This window comes from Macaca mulatta, chromosome 3, assembly GCF_049350105.2.
Source record: "Macaca mulatta isolate MMU2019108-1 chromosome 3, T2T-MMU8v2.0, whole genome shotgun sequence".
Classification (NCBI taxonomy): domain Eukaryota; kingdom Metazoa; phylum Chordata; class Mammalia; order Primates; family Cercopithecidae; genus Macaca; species Macaca mulatta.
Window position 1 is genome coordinate 104630771 of NC_133408.1, and position 17890 is coordinate 104648660.

Genomic DNA, 17890 nt, shown 5'->3' on the forward strand with positions numbered 1-17890 from the left:
AGATGTGGTGGAATATGCCAAGGAAAAACTGCAGAGCTTCATCAAAAATAGTGATAGCTTTGATAATCAGCTCCTAGACCTAAACTATCCAACTAAGAGGGAAGTTACAGGGCAAGGCTAGGTCACTCTGATCTCCTAGCAGCTCATCAAAAGAATTATATGTGCAAGTTGGCAAGCCCCCACTGTAAGTGAAATCATCTGTCCATCTGAAGATGAAGATATTCCAACACTCACGTATAAAGAAAACCACTGCTGAGATTTGAGTTCTGTGAACCTGCATTTGTCGTCAGTAATTGCCTCCAGATAGCATCTGACAGTCATCGGTATGACGGAATTTACTGTGGAGCTGGAGTCCAGAAAGACCATGAAAATACTACTATAAGTTGGAGGCATATTAGTCACGCCTATAGAGGATCCGTTAACACAGAACCGGGCAAAACACTTGGGAAAGGAAAAATATCCTTGTTTTGTCATTTGCTCCACTTGTGCAACCAAGTAAGAATGATAATGGCAAACCAGATTCTGTGGGACTCCCTCCCTGTGCTGTCAGGAATCTACAGGATTTGGCTTGTATTTACATTCGACGCACATTTAGAAATTGCATAAATGATGAGATGCAGGCCAAGGGGATTCCTCAAAGGGCTCTACCGAAAAAGAAAAAAAAAAGAGAGTTAAACAGAGAATTAATATGTACATATTTGTGGGTAATCAGCTTATTCCTCAGTCTCTAGACAGAGAGGAGGATGAAAAAAATGGAAGAAGGTAACAAAGAAGAGGAAGAAAAAGATCACAGTGAAGCAATGAAGCCAGAAGAGCCACCTCAAAATTTACTGAGAGAAAAAATATCACAACTCTGCCCCTCCCTGAATCTTTAGAAGCTTACTTGACATATTTTAGAGACAAATAATTTAGATCAAGGAGAAAGAATGCCTACCAGTAATTCCTTTAGTCTTGAAAACGTAGCGTTTGTTTTTGTTAGGAATTAAGAGAGAGAATTACTTCTTTCATCAGAGCGAATTATAGTGGGAAAAAGCAAAACTTGTTTCTGTCAGTAACAAAAATAAAAGAATCCCTTTTATAAAATATATTTTTCTTTAAATCTTGGAAGAATGCTTTTTTAGCTCAGAGTGATTTCCAAGTGGAATGCAACAGTAGTCAAGATTTGTGTACTATAAATCTTTTTCTGATTCCTTACAGATTTGTAGTGGTAAGGGTTAGATTTAATTTTATATAAGGTTTAAATAACTGTCAAGTTTATATAATGTGATCTGAATTGCAGTTGTTTGCATTTCCTCTATGAAAACTTTAATAACGAAATCTAATGCTTTGTAGACCTATTTACCTTACTTTTGTTGCAGTCACTGTTGCTGGGTTGCTGTACATATATTCCAGGGCAATATATGGGTGCAATAACAATACAAGATATTGAATAATTTAGCTTTAAAAATCCCACAAATTTTATGAAATTTTATAGCCCTGATACTTCTGCTTTTGAATCTCTTGCCAAAAGACATGGGTGAAATATCTGCTTCTCTCATTTTAAGAACACAGCAAGTGAATTATTAAAATAGAAAGTATATACTTAATACAACTCTTATTTGGTATGGACCCTTTACATTTTCAGTATTTTTTTAAAATGAGGTTATCTTAACTTCCTAGCATTTTAAAAGTATATTTAGGATTGTTTTTTCTGTAGTTCACTGTATAAAGCATTTGGTTTGAAAAAAAAATTGTTATGTGTGACTCTTGATAAGACACAGAAAGACGGAATGAGCATGAGTGATAGCCACCTTCCTGGCTGGCTCTAAGTAGCAGGGTAGATCTGATCAGCAGATGCACTTTAGCAAACGGAACTTCTAACTTATCTGAGTATTTATCTTTGACAAGGTAGGGCTAAGCTTGCTTAGATTTGCTTTGGATCTTTCCCGTATATGAAATATTCACAGAAATTGTTTGTTTTGAAAATCCTGTTCCGAATCATATTGTAATCTTTGGGATCCACACCATGTTCATTTCACTTCTCATATTTTTTGTGTTTCTTTTGGTAAAATTATAATGGTTTTCATTTTGTACTTAATATTACACACGTAAACCATCCATCATTTGAGCTTTACTGTAGCTCATCAGTGATAAAAACAGTCAGTAACTGCCATTGTTTGTTTTCCTAGTAAGGCCTGAAAACAGTCATTCTTTGTTAAGAAGGTATACAATGTAACATATTTACTAGTGTTACATGGATTATACTTTTCTTAAAGAGAAAAAATTTGAGAGTATCAGGGACTACCACGAGCATTGTTACTACAGTAGTTGTTCAGATTTGGTTAAGGAAGCCCAATCAATGTATAGTGAAAGGATTATTATATCTCTGCTAAGATTAAGATATTGTTTCAAAAATCTCAGCTCCAATCATTCCACACATCTAAAAACAAGTGTTTGTACTCATCTAAGCATGAAACTGTCCCAAGTAAGTGAGGATATTTTAGTAATGTGAAAGACACTTTCATGGAAGGTATTTGTTTTATACCAGTGGGTGGGGTGGCAGAATTGGGAGTATTTCTACAGTTATTCTTAGATGATTACCGAAATGCCCCATCTCATTTCTATCTAGGAAAGGAAAAAATCAGTTTTATACTACTGTTGTCATCTGTCAGAAATGTTCATTTTATTTTGAGTTAAATGTTGCTTTAGAAGTTTAATCTTGAATTCCTGGTGACCACGTTTGTATCTGGAAACCTTGGGGAGAGTTATCATCTGACCTATTCCCCCCGCTTTTTTTTGGTTGGAGCTGCTGTTTAGATGTGTAAAGACACATATTCTTAAATGATGATTTTACTATTTAGGAGGGAGTTTTTGTTGAGGATATATTTGAAGATTGGCTTTTTCATATTGTCTTTCCTTCTTTGGCCTTGGCAAAGTGTACAGTAGATTTTCATGATCATTGCATACCTTTTGTCATTGAAATATATCTTTTATTTTTTAAATGCATTCATTTTACAGTTGTGACTTTATCATTGACTTTAAGAGGTAGAAATAAGAAATAAAAATTAAAGTGAAAAAAACATACAGAATGCCTACAAATCAATCAAGACAAATAACCTAATTTAAAAATGGGGAAAAGATGTGAATAGGTACTTCACAAGAGCCCTTGCAAAGGGCTAACAAAAATATTAAAACACAACTTCAGTATACTAGCAATGCAGGGGGCTGGTGAGGACATGGAGGAACTACAACTCTCATAAATTGCTGATAAGGATGTAAATTGGTTCAACACTTTTGTAAAGCTGTTTGGCAGTATCTACTTTGGCAGAAACATGCCTACCCTATGATTTAGCAACTCTACTCTAGATATATGTGCAAAAGAAATGAGTCAATACATCCAGCAGAAGATTTACATAAGGATTTCATAGCAGTTTCATTCAGAGTAGTTAAAAACTGCAAAAAAAATCCAAATGCCCATCAAAGGAGAACAGATCAATAAAGTGTGTTATATGTATACAATGAATGCTAAATAGCTTTAAAAAGAACAGACTACCAATACACTAATACACACAACAATATAAATGAATCTCAGAAATTATGTTAAACAAAAGAAGCCAGATACATAAAATAAAGTACATACTGCATGATTTAAGAACAGACAGCTGAATCTATGGTGATACAGTAAGAATGATGGTTATATCTCTGATGGAGAAACTACTGACTAAGAATTGACTGAGAAGGGGCCTGAAGGAATTTTCTGAAATGATGGAATCATATGTTGATCTGGATGGTTGTTACATGGATACATACATATGTAAAAATTCACCAAGCTATATACTTAAGATCTTAAGAGATATATATACCTTACTGTACACAAGTTATACCTCAGTAAAAAAAGAAAAAAGATAGCCAAATTGTTCTGCATGAAGATGCATCTTACAAATTTTTTGTGAATCAAAGTCAAAGGCAAGGAATCTATTTTGTTCACCACTGCACACTTAATGCTCAATACAGTGCCAGGTACATGGCAGATGGTACATACGTTTTCTTCACTTTTGTTTTTTGGCTAGAAGAGTGTGGCTTTTATTCTATTTTTTCCTATTTTTAACTGTAGGAAACTATACATAACATAAAATTGACTATTTTGACCATGGTTAAGTCTACTGTTTAGTGGCATTACGTACATTCATACTGTTTTGCAACCTTCGCCACCATTCATCATCCATCTCCATAGCTCTTTTCATCTTGTAAAACTGAAACTCTACACCCATTAATCAACAACTCCCCATCCCCAATCTTCCCCCAGTCCCTGGTAACCATCATTCATTTTTTCTGTCTCTACGATTTTGACTACTCAAAGTCTTCATGTGAGTAGAACCATAACAGTATTTGTCCTTTTGTGACTGGCGTATTTTATTTAGCTAATGTCCTGAAGATGCATCCATGTTGTAGCTTACATCAATTTCCTTTCAAGACTGAGTAATATTCAGTTCATAAGTATTTTTGAATTAATAAATTTACCATAACAGTAGTTTATACAAATTCTAAAAACCAGCCTCTTCATTTCAAATATACCAAAAATTCCAAAAACTAAATATCTAACACATAGGAAAGCTGACAGGAGGAATGAAATAATTATATTCAAGAATATGGCTCACCTTCTTTGGGTCAAGATTTCCCAAAACTGAACTGGCCTGGGGACAAACTTCAGACAGTGAGCAACCAATCTTCATGATATCCTTATTTCTATTGATACTCTAGAAAGATCAGATATAAGATACAGTAAAATACTATATTATAGTGTTACACACTTGAGGGTTCTAAGCATGATAAAAGATTTTAGGCCATTAGAAATTAAATCAAGTTCTTATGTCTGTATTTTTTCATAATTTAAATGAGTTATTTATAAGAAATGAGACTAGGCCATATAAAAAGTTTACTTCCCAATGAGTTCAAATTAGGTAGAATTCAAACAAGATACCAAATATAATTAAATCATATGGAAAAGATTCCTTAAAGATCTATTTGATTGCAGAGCTCAAACTGGGAAATAAAAGATGATCCTGGAATATTTGATGGTGTCAGAAAGTAAAACAACGCTAAAAATAAAAAATAAATAAATAAATAATTTTTTAAAAACTGGTTGTGATGGCTCACACCTGTAATCCCAGCACTTTGGAGGGCCGAGGTGGGAGGACCATTTTTGAGCCGGGGAGTTTGAGACCAGCTTGGCAACATGGTGAAACCCTGTTTCTACAAAAAAAAAAATACAAAAAATTAACCAGGCATGGTAGTGTGCGCCTATAGTCCCAACCACACAGGAAGATGAGGTGGGAGGATTGCTTGAGCCCAGAAGTTCGAGACTACAGTGAGCCATTATCACACCACTGTACTCCAGCCTTGGTGACAGAGACCCTGTCTCAAAAAAAAAAAAAAAAAAAAAAAAAAGTGCTCAAAAAAAGAATAGGACATCTTTAAGGACAAGTACCAATTTGTGATCTTTGGTGAACTTTGTCCCAATGGCCAAGGCTGAATAATTTAAACAACAAAATAAATAATGATAGCATAGGATTACAACCCATGGAATAAATATCCATGAGTTTATATTATTATAAATAATTGAATAAATAAATGGCAGAGAAAAGACAGCTCTTCCTTATAGAAGAATTCCAATTACTAGATGTGGAAGGAATGAGGGGAATAGAAAATCATCATTAGGCAAGCACTACAGCAATAAACAGTAAAATTCGTGGGTGAAAAGTTGAAGAGAAACTGGATTAGACAGCCTCAATAAGTCTCCTAAAACATTTATTAATTACAAAAGAAAAAAGAGTAACTTTACAGTGAAAAAACCTGGAAATTGCCACCCTACCCAAGTGAATCAAGGTTATCATCAATAAGAAGGTATATCACATCACGAAACCCCAATAATGATGTACTGAGAGGACTACAATATCACTTCTGTGGAACTCTTGCTAATCTATTTATAAGAAATCATCAAACAAACTCAAATTAAAGGATACTCTACAAAATAACTAATATTCATCAAAAGTGTCAAAAGTCTTGAAATACAAGGAAAAATTGAAGAACATTCAGAGGTTAAAGGAAACCAAGGATATACAACTAAATACAATTCGGGATTCCACATTGGATCCTGGAACACAAAAATACAAAAAACTGCTAAAATTTAAATAAGGGCTATAGTTTAGTTAACAGCATTGTACTAATGTTAATTTCCTGCTTTTGATCATTGTACTGTGGTTATATAACACATTAGCATTAAGGGAAGCTGGGTGTAGCCTCTGTACTAATTTTGCAACATTCCTGTAAGTCAAAGTTTCTTCAAAATAAAATGTTAAATATATATATGTGTTCTAAAGAAATACACCAACGAAATATTCAATAATGCTAGAAAGAACATGACTATCCGTGATGACTGAAAAAAAAAACTCTGAAAGAGCAGTTCAAAGAACATCATGATGAATATCAAAGTCTCAGCATAGAAGAGGAACTGAATTTAAACCGACCCTGAGAAACAACAGAGGCAACCTTTGTGAACAAACCCCTAGAATCAAAATATTCCATACATTTTTTTTCACTATGCAGACTAAAACAAACAGGCGTTCTTTTTTTGTTTGTTTGGCACAATCTCAGCTCACTGCAGTCTCAATCTCCTGGGCCCAAGCAATCCTACCACCCTCAGCCTCCCACACAGCTGAGAACACAGGCATGCACCATGCCTGGCTAATTTTTTTTCTTTTTTTTTTTTTTGGAGCGACAAGGTCTCACTATGTTGCCAAGGTTGGTCTCAAACTCCTGGGCTCCGGCGATCCTCTCACATAGGTCTCCCAGAGTGTTGAGATTATAGGCCTGAGCCACCATGCCTGACCAGAAGCTCTTTCTTTCAAAGAAACAGGTGGAGTCAAATACTTCAGATTCCTTCAGCTGCCACCCATCCAATCTGAAGTGTTTGCTTATAAGTGGTTTATAAGGCAGAAGCCCACAGGGCAAAAAATGGAGAACATATGTGAGCAGATTTTCATCCTAATCTGCCTACCCATATTTCCAAATCTCTAGTCTTCTCTATGTCTACATCCCACCCTAACCCCAACCAAATTTGCCAATTTGCTTCCTGAAATAACCACTGCATTCATTTACACACCGTCAGTAGTTTTAATGTTTAATCTTTTCATGTGCATGTTTCCTGTTTTAAATGTTCTTCTGCAAGCGCCTCAACTTCATGGTTTAACTCAGAGGTTGGCAAATTACAGCCACCTGTTTTAGTAAATAAAGTTCACTGCATCACAGCTACACACACTCATTCACATTTTGTCTATGGCTGCTATGCACTATGTTGGCAGAGTTGAATAGCTGCAAAAGAAACTGTATGGGCTAAAAATGGTAAACTACTCATCATCTGATACTTTACAGAAAAAAAATTTGCTGACTCTTGAATTTGCTCCAAATTCAATCAACATCTTCACAAATAAAGTAAACTGAAATCAAAGTCTAGAGCTGCACTACTGAATACAACAGCCAATACCCACTTAAAATGTGGCTAGTCTAAGTAGATATGCTCTAAGTCTAATACACACACTGGATTTCAAAGACAATATTAAAAAGGAAATATAAACTATCCTGTTTACATTTCCATGCTAATTATATTTTGAAACAATATTTTGGATATATTGAGTTAAATAAAATGTATTTATTAAAATATCACCTGCTATTTTTAGTTTCTTCAATGTGGCTGCCAAAAATGTTTTAAAATTACTTTCGTGGCTCATATATTTCTACTAGACAGCACTAGTCTAGAAAATCTTTTTACACTGATAAATGATGTTTCTATAAAATAAGCTTAAATATAATTTATCATCCAACCTGGGACACTGTTGAGAGTGATGCAGCTGTCACTAATACAGAGACAATGGGCATGGAACCAGCAACGTGTGAGCAACCTTTAGACAATATGCATAAGCAGAAACAAATTTGCCAAATACATGTGCATAAGCAGACACACGAATTTGCCCCAAGTTTTCTATAACATCACCCTTCCGCAATGTTTTATTACATGCAGCCATGCCCCACATAGTGACATTGTAGTCAAGAATGAACCACATACACTGCAGTAGTCCCATAAGATTATAATGAAGCTGAAAAATTCCTATTGCCTAGTGTAGTCCTAGCCATCGTAACATCATAGAACAACACATTACTCACATATTTGTGGTGATGCTGGTGTAAACCTACTGTGCCCCAGTCTTACAAAAGCACAGCACATACAATTATGTACAGTACATAATACTTGGTAATGAAAATAAACAACTATGTCATTGGTGTGTGTGTATATTTTTTTTTACTATTTTTAGTGTACTCCTCCTACCCATTTAAAAAAGTTACTTGTACAGCCACCTCAAGTCCTTCTGAAGATATTCCAAAAGGGCATTATTATCACAGAAGATGACAGCTCCATGCACGTTACTGACTCTGAAGACCTTCTAGAAGGACAAGAAGTGGAGGTGAAAGACAGTGATATTGATGATCTTGTGTCTTCGTTTTTAGCCAAAAAGATTTTAAAGTAAAAAAATTAAAAGTTTCTTAAAAAGAGAAAAAAAGCTTTAGAATAAGGACATAAAGAATATTTTTGCACAGCTCTACAATGTTTAAGCTATGTTATCACAAATGAGTCAAAAGTTTATTAAAAGTTACAGTAAGCTAAGGTTTATTGAAGAAAAATATTTTTATAAATTTAGTGTAGCCTAAGTGTATGGTATTTATAAAGTATACAGTAGTATACGGTAATGTCCCAGGACCTCACATTCCTCACTACTCACTCAATGACTCACCCAAAGCAATTTCTAATCCTGCAAGCTCAGTTCACGGTAAGTGCCCTATACAGGTGTACCATTTTTCAATCTTTTATAAAATATTGTTACTGTATCTTTATATTTAGATACATAAAGACTTACCATTGTATTACAACTGTCTGCAGCATTCAGTACAGTAACATGGGGTACAGGTACACCACACGGCCTAGGTATGTAGTAGGCTATATCATCAAGGTTTCTCTAAGTACATTCTACGATGTTCATACAGCAAAAAAGTTGCCTAATGATGCGTTTCTCTGTATGTATCCCAGTCATTAAGTGATGCATGACTGTATATTTAAGAACTCTGGGTTAATCATATTCTTCTAGAACTTTCTTCTCATATATTCTCCTATTTCCCACATTACGAGTTCACCTCACCCCCCACCAAAAGGAGTTCCCATGCTGTAGGGAGTACAGAGAAATGTAATTTCTTTCCCTTCCATACCATGTATAGTTTACAAAACCAAAAATTAGCGGATCATTCTGTGCATTACAGGAATTCACCTTCTTAAATTGTGGAACACAGCCCTTTGTGCTTGCTTTGTATTTAAAACTGAGTAACCTTACCTAACCAACAGCCTCCCAACAGAAAATCAGAAATGTTTCATTCATGCTTCCAATTTTATAAGGAGGAAAAATACTATATCTCAAATTTAAGCCATTAGAAGAAAAGACCAAGATTTTAAAAACTTTTCCTCCTTCAAGAAACAATCTTATAAAAGACCCCTAGATGGGGCTATAACTTCACAAATACAACAGGCTCTCAGACTCCAGCAAAAGCAGCCTACAATTGAGTGGAATTCTAAAATCACAATCTTGCCAATTTTCTTTTTTTAAACTTGGTGTATTATGTGCATAATATTCATGTGTCAAGTAACGTCACAGCTGTCGACATCTGTCTTCTAATAATGCCTGGTGATAAATAATTCAATAAATATTAGGCAATGAGAATAATAAATATATTTATTCCTGGATTTTATTTTGTTTTTGTTGAGGAGGAACTGGATTGGGGGAGATGAGGGGGGATATCAACCAGTTTGTTATTTACCTGGGCCCAAAATGTTACTGCATCTTCTATGTGACTTCCAACCACATCTTCCACTAAAATCAAATCACAATACAAAGAAAATTAGAAATTAATCAGTACCATCTAGCTGTTAACACCCCAAAATAATTTTTAGTGTCAGTACCTTTATCGTAATGTGTATCTTCATCCATTTGGACAATTCCTGAAAAACTAGAACAATTCAATACCTTAAATTAGATTATAATAATCCATCCATTAAAAATGAATGAAGACTAAACTACGTCATGTTCAATTCTTACAAATGTTTTATCCTAAATGCAGCATCAAAATTCAAACTCTATATTAAAAGTGAACTCAATATTTCCTTCAATAACTCTTTTGAGTATTTTGTAGTATATACAATTTTATCATATTTAATCTCTATCCTTAAAATTATCTCTTTAGCCAAACTTTTACAAATTTATACTGAACAACTCATATACATTTTGATCACTTACATAAATCAACACTTTGAAACAATGTACATATTCTTTTTTAGAAAATATCCTCCCATAAAAAGGACTTCCACAACATAAACAAAGAATAATAGAACAAATGCTTTAAACTGTTAGTCTATTTTATGTAGAAGGCATGGTGGTTACTATTTTTGAAGATTCCATAGGATGAAAGACTGCAAAATACATAGAATTTTGCCTATTACTTCAAAAACAATTTTCATTACATATTACACTTTATCACATGCAAAAATATTCCAAAATAAATGTACACTACTAATTTTATCTGTAACATAATAAAACATTGCACTTTCCATTTACAAATGTTGAAGAAAAATTAAAATACAGATTTTTGATTTTTTTTTTTTTTTTTTACCCCAAACGAAGTCTTGCTCTGTCGCTCAGGCTGGAGAGCAGTGGCACAATCTCGGCTCACTGCAACCTCCACTTCCCGGGTTCAAGCAATTCTCCTGCCTCACCCTCCCAAGTAGCTGAGAACACCGGCGCATGCCACCACGCCCGGCTAATTTTTGTATTTTTAGTAGAGACAGGGTTTCACCATGTTGGCCAGGCTGGTCTCGGACTCCTGACCTTGTGATTTGCCCACCTCGGCCTCCCAAAGTGCTGGGATTACAGGCCTAAGCCACCGCAATTTTTTAAGAGCTTTAAGAGTTGTCTAGGAACACCACTACACTGAAGTTTCAAATGCTCTCTCATTATGAAAAGGGAAACATTAACTCCTCATCACAGAAAGATAAAATTTTTAAAATGGATTACTTTTGTTACAACTTAATTTTTTAAAAAAATGTTTCGTAAGTGGCATGAAAATGTCTCCAAAACAAGGGTTCTTTTCTACTGGTCAAAAAGTAGTTTTTAAATTCAACTGACCGAAAAGCTGTAAAAATTTTTAGGGAGACTATATATTCCCATGGAAGGCATTAAGGCTTAAATTCAGTAAAAGTTAAAATTACTTTGGAAATCTCTCCACACACTCCAAGAAGCTACTTCTACAATAGTTTTTAAATCTTACTTTAAAATGACTCGCCCTGATTATGAAGGAACTGATGCCATACACTTTCTGCAAACAGAGATCACCAAATGGTACACCCAAATCTCCACTTCGTGATGAAAATTTGGAAGAGATGGGTACACGTAGCTCTCTGACACTTATTTTACAAGGGATTTTGAAACAAATGGCAAAGAATTTTCCAGAAGGGGAAGAGAGTGTGCAGGCTGCGTGACCTCGTCTTCATGGAACTTATTCAGGCCCAAGGTTTTTTCAAGCCAGTTTCGCCTGCCTGCACGCACTCAAAAACTGGGGCATCTGACACTCCTCTGGGGTGGCGGGCGGCTCGAAGGTGACAGAAAACCCTGAAATGGGCCTCGTCCCCAGGACAGGAGACCTAAAACGCAAGCAGCGACGAAAACAGTCCTTGAAGCGGCCACCACTGCACGTACCACAAAAACTACTACTGACCTCACACTTTCCGTTGCAGAAGCTCTAGAAAAGTGACCCTGGCCCCACATACTGGGCTCTCGGCCCTCCGCCCGCCGTAGCACACGTGCAGAAGCTTACCGCGCGAGCTTTGGCCGCAAAGGCCCCACACTGCGCCTGCGTGCACAGCGCTGCGCCATCATCATCCGGTGCTAGCGGGAGTCACGTGGCAGCCACGGCCTACCGCCTAGTTAGAAGCGTGCGGGGAGCGGCCTGACGCTGGCGGCTGCCGACCCCACGCACTGAGGCTGCGCCCTGGTGATTTATAGGCTGGGGTGGGGTCCATGGCCAGTTCCTTTCACAAGGCTTCAAGCAGTGACGTTAGAGGTGACGTAGGATTTCGTGGCCTTTCCTAATCTGTTCACGTGGATTTAAATTTTAGAAACACCCAAATTAGAAGAACCCCAACATTCTATTTACACGATGGAAAAGAGAAAATAACTTTGGTAACTGAAAATGTGTTTTTCAGATTAGTAGCTTTACAAGCGTTGGTCAGTTCATCCCTAGATTCCACAGGTCTCTCTAGCGTTACAACTTTTTCCACAATCTTAAGAGGAAAAAATTAGCTGTCTGCTTCTTTGCAGATATTATGCTTTGTGGCAAGCCTTACACAATTGAAAATTATATCTGGTTAATTTTTAACAGCTTGAAGTGTAAAGTACAATAAACTGCAGATATCAAAAAAGTGCATAATTTGTTAAGGGTGAACATATGTATACACTGTTGAAATCACCCCCACAATTAAGATAAACTTTTCTATCACCTCAAAGTTTCCTCATGCTTGATTATAATACCTGACTCCTCCCAGCTCCCGTTCTGCTTTCTGTCACCATACATTAGTTTGCGTTTTCTAGAATTTTACGCCACTAGAATCATACAGTATGTGCATTTAATCTAGCTTCTTTCCAATAGCATAATTATTTTGATTGATAAATTTTGTCCTATGTATCAAGAGTTTGTTGGGTTTTATTGCTGTTACTATTCCGTTGCATGAAGATAACACAATTTATTTACCTTTTAACAGGTATTTGGACTGCTTCCAGTTTTGAATTGTTTCAAATAAAGCTGCTATTGTGTACAAGTCTTTGTATGGACATGTTTTCTTATGGGTTAGTGCCTAGGAGTGGAATGGCCAAGTCATAGAATTGTGTATGTGCTTTAAAAACTGCCGCATTGTTTTACAGTGTTGTACTATTTTATATTCCCACCAGCGGGGTTTCAGAGTTCTAGTTGCTCTGTATCCTCACCATCATTTGATATGGTCTGTGTTTTTAAGTTTAAACATTTATATATAAATGTTTAAAGTGATATCTTCTTGTGGTTTTAATTTGCATTTATTTCTCTACTAACTAAAGATGTTGAGAAACTTTTCTTATGTTTCTTTTCCATCCAGATCTTCCTAAATGAGGTGTCTGTTCAAGTTTTTTCCTGTTTCCTAACTGAATTTATTATTGAGTTTTGACAGTTCTTTATATACTATGGATACAACTCCTTCAGGTTTGAAAATATTTTCTCCCAGTCTACAGCTGTCTTTTTGTTTCCTAAAAAGGGTATTTCAAAGAACAAAAGTTTTTTATTTCAATAAAGTCTAATTTATCAGTTTTGTCTTACGGGTCATGTTTTTGTGTTGTACATAAGGAATCTCTGACTAGCCTGGTTCACAAAAGTTTTCTTATATATTTTCTTCTAGAAATTTTACATGTTCAAGCTTTACATTTTGATATGTAGTCCTTTTTGAGTTTATTTTTATAACATATGAAACGATCAAATTTTATTTTATTGCATATGGATATCTAATTTTTCCAGCATCATTTGTTGAAAACACTGTCATTTGTCTATTGACTTGTCTTTGCACCATTGTCAGAGATCAGTTAACCATACATGTGCAAGTCTATTTCTGGATTCTCTGTTCTGTTACACTGATCTATTTGCTTTCTTTAGACTAATACCACACTGTCTTAAATACTGTAGTTTTATAGTAACTCTTGAAGACATGTACTGTAAGCCTTCCAATATTATTCTTTTTCAAAGTTGTTTTAGGATTGTAGTTTCATGCGATCGTAAAACTGATTTGTCATTATCTACACACACACAGAGCATGCTGTGATTTTGATTGGGATTACATTGAATGTATATACCAATTTGAGAAGAATGGACATCTTACCTATATTGAGTCTTCTGATCCATGAACGCAGTATATTTATTTGGGTCTTATTTTATCTCTCTGAGTGATGTTTTGTGCTTTTCATTATAAAAGTTTGACTTTTGTCTGATTTAACCCTAAGAATTTCATTTTTCATGCTGTTGTAAATTGTATTTTTTCTTAATTTCAACTTCTGTTTGTTTTGTTGCTAGTATATAGAAATATAACTTTAGTATATTGTGCATTATTTCTGTGATAGTTTTTCTGTTGGGGGGGGTGTGTGTGTGTATGTGTAAGACATGGTCTCGCTCTGTCATCCAGGTGAGAGACCTGTGGTGATATCACAGGTCATTGCAGCCTTGAGTTCCCGGGCTTAAGCAATCCTCCTGCCTCAGTCTCCCAAAGTTCCAGTATTAGGCACTGAGCCTAGCCTATTTCTAGTGATAGTTTTTAAAATAAATTTAACAGAATTATCTACATAGATGATCATGTCTTATGCAAATAAAGGCTGTTTTTACTTTCTCCTTTACAATCTGGAAGTCTTTTATTTATTTTTATCTTGCCTTATTGCAGTGGCTAGATCCTCCAGTGTAATGCTGAAAATAAGTGCTGAGAGCAGACACCCTTGCCATGTTCCTATTCTTAAGAGGAAGGCATTTCCCTCTCACCATTAAGTATGATGTTTACTGTGGGTTTATAATAGATACCCTTTAATAGATTAAGGAAGTTACTTTCTATCCTGAGTTTGCTGAAAATTTTTATCATGAACGTGTGTTGAATTTTGTCAAATACTTCTTTTCATATTTATTGATATGATCATGTGGTTCTTTTTTAGTTTGTTAATATGATGAATTACATCAATTAATTTTCAAATGTTATACCAACCTTGCATTTCTGGGATAAAATTCACTTGGTCATGATGTATTATCCTTTTTATATATTCTCATATTAGATTTGCTAAAATTGTTAAGAATTTTTGCATCTATGTTCAAGAGGAATATTGGTCTGAAATTTTCTCTTCTCATAATGACTTTGTCTGGTTTTGATATCAGAGTGATGCTGGCCATATAGAATAAGTTGCAAAGAATTCCCAACTTCAGTTTCTGGAAAGGTCTTATAGAATTGATATTCTTTGTTCCTTTAAGACTTGGTAACATTCACTGTGTGGCCATCTAGCCATCTAGGCATCATTTCCTTTAGTGTACTTTCTAGCCATCTAGAATTTTCTTTGTGGTAAGGTTTTTAACTACAAATTCAATTTCTTTAATAGATATAGGGCTAATCATGTTACCTATTTAGTATCTAATGAGCTTGATAGTTTTGTCTACATTGTAATTTTTTTTAACTTTATATTTTCCTGGTGCCTCAATATCCCCACAAATAGGCTATAACCACCCTGCCCAAATGACCAGGTGTACCAGGGTGATAGGCTAGTTCCTGCCACCTCCTGACTGTGACCTAATGACTTTCAAAAAGCATCAATAAAATACCTTCACATGTTTTCTTGTGTACTCTGCTCTGACCCCCAGTAAAGGCACTTGGCCATGGGTCCTCACTCTCTCTAAGCTCAAGCATGCTCCCTTGGCATTCAAACCTTATATGTAGCCCCCATGTGGCATGTCATGCCTCTCTTTTCTAGGACAAATGAGTATAATAACGCCTTTATTTTTATATGCCTCTCTGGAATTTCCATGGCCGCACTGGAATGATCCTTAAACATCCCACAAAGGAGACTTACAACACAGTGTTTTTTTAAGGAATTTGTCCATCTCATCTGAGTTGTCAAAATAATTGGCATAGTTATTTATGGTATTCCCTTAGTATCCTTTTAATAGCTGTAGAATCTATAATGATGTCACCACTTTCATTCCTAACATGGATAATTTGTGCGCTCTCTCAGTCAGGCTAGAGATTTATAAATTTTATTGGTTTTATTGATTTTCTCTCTTGCTTTTGTTTTCTATTTCAGTTTATACTCTGGTCTTATTTTCCCTTTTCTATCTATTTTAGTTTCATTTTCTCTTATTTTTCTAGTTCCTTAAGGTAAGAGCTGATTTGAGATTTTTCTTCATTACTGATGAAGGCATTTTGGTGCTATAAATTTTCCTTCACATACTGCTTTAGCTGCATCCCACAAATATTACGATGTTGTGTGTTCACTGCCTTTCAATTAAAAGTGCTTTTATTCCCATTTTGACTTTTTTTCTTTAGCCCATGGATCATTTACACGTGTTATATAATTTTCAAACATTTGAGATTTTTCCAGATATCTTTGTTATAGATTTATAATTTAATTCCACTGTGGTCAGGGGATATACTTTAAGATCCGAATTATCTTAAGAATATTGAGCCTTGTTTTATGGCCTAAAATATGGTCAATCTTAGTAAATGTTCCATTTGCACTAAAAAAAAAAAAAAAAAAGAATGTGTTTTCTGCTGTTATTGGTTAGTGTGTTCTATAAATGTCAGTTAGGTGAAGTTGGTTAATACTATTGTTCAAGTATTCCATATCCTTACTGACTTTATGTCGACATGACCCATTGATCAAGGGAAGCATCTAGGTCATTAACTCTGTCCTACAGCATCTAAGAAGCCCTGGGGCAAGAAGCAAGAGCCATCAGTGTAGGTCCAGGGGTTCTGTCAGCTACAAAGTATATCTAGCTCAATTATGTATATTTAGGGAGAGTAGAAATAGAGTGGGACCAGACCCATTTTACCTTCTGTGAGATGAACTTTGGCCACCACTCCATTTGTCACTGAGATTCCCTACTCTAACCAGTGAACCACAATCGTCTTTTGGGTCTGCTGGGATCCATGTCAGGTCAGGCACTGTATCCAACAGTCCTTGGTTGAAAAAACAAATCTGACTATTCCTTTTTATCCATTGCACAGTTACCCTGGTAAATGATGGTACGTGACTGCCCCTTGGAGAAAGGATTAGGGGGATATTTACCAAATATACTTGATGATCCTTCCTCAAGGGGATCTGGGCCTTCCCTTCAATAATGAGCTTTAGATCTGGAAACTGGATGGGGAACTATGGTTTTTCATTACAAAGATTGATGTAGCCTTCTCCTTGCCAATTCTCAATTTTCTTTTTTGAGGGGTGAGAGGAGTCAGTTATATAAGTAAAATAACATCCTAATCAGCTGTCCTTCTGTCTTGCCCCTTGGAACTTCATGAACTTTACCTTGTTCACAGATTCATGCCTATGTGCCTATTAAGTTAATTATGTCAATTGGGCCTCTGACAGTTAAGTTCCACAACTTGGCCTTCAAAATTCTGGCATCCCATCATCTATATACATTGATACCACAGAGCCCATAGTCATGACAGCATCTTCCATCATCAGTTCTAGCCTGTACAGGTCAATCAACCATTGCCAAGCTTTTCAAAGTTTCCAGTATACTCTTCACCATTACATTTCTTTTTGTTGTTGTTTGAGACAGGATCTCACTGTGTCATCCAGGGTAGTGTATGGCATGATCAAGGATCACTGCAGCCTAGACCTCCTGGCTCAAGCATCCTCCCACCTCAGCCTCCCAAAAAGCTAGGACTACAGGCATGCACCACCATGCCCACCTAGTATGTGTGTGGGTATATAGACGAGTTCTCACTATGTTGCCCAGGCTGGTCTTGAACTCTTGGGCTCAAGCAATCCTCCCACCTCAGCCTCCCAAAGTGCTGGGATTACAGATGTGATCCACTGTACCTAACTACCATTATATATTTTTTTGCCTTAGTTATGAATATCATCTGGGCCCTCCTAGGGAAAAGTCGGGTGATAGCTTCTCCAGTTTCAAACAACAAATACATCCCTGAGCTTTCTGACTGCATCCTCAATACTATGTCAGATAACTGCTAGCATGCCTATCATATCTT

At 35.8% G+C, this 17890-nt stretch overlaps 1 protein-coding gene and 1 pseudogene across 2 annotated transcripts in view; one reads left to right on the forward strand and one right to left on the reverse strand.

Moving 5' to 3' along the window:
* The window catches only part of STK31 (serine/threonine kinase 31), a 134803-nt gene extending 120103 nt beyond the window's left edge, over positions 1-14700 (reverse strand). Inside the window, exons 1-4 of one of the 2 annotated variants that reach the window (XM_015133895.3) lie at positions 11947-14700; positions 10040-10086; positions 9898-9950; positions 4638-4736 (exon numbers count right to left, since the gene is read on the reverse strand). In XM_015133895.3, coding sequence (XP_014989381.3) covers positions 4638-4736; positions 9898-9950; positions 10040-10086; positions 11947-12011 — 264 coding nt within the window. In that variant the 5' untranslated portion in view covers positions 12012-14700. Of the gene's footprint in view, positions 1-4637; positions 4737-9897; positions 9951-10039; positions 10087-11847 lie in introns of both variants that reach the window. The other variant, XM_077996988.1, reaches the window with a different exon arrangement.
* Positions 365-907, forward strand: LOC100430212 (protein-L-isoaspartate O-methyltransferase domain-containing protein 1 pseudogene; annotated as a pseudogene).
* Positions 14701-17890: the final 3190 nt, after the last annotated feature.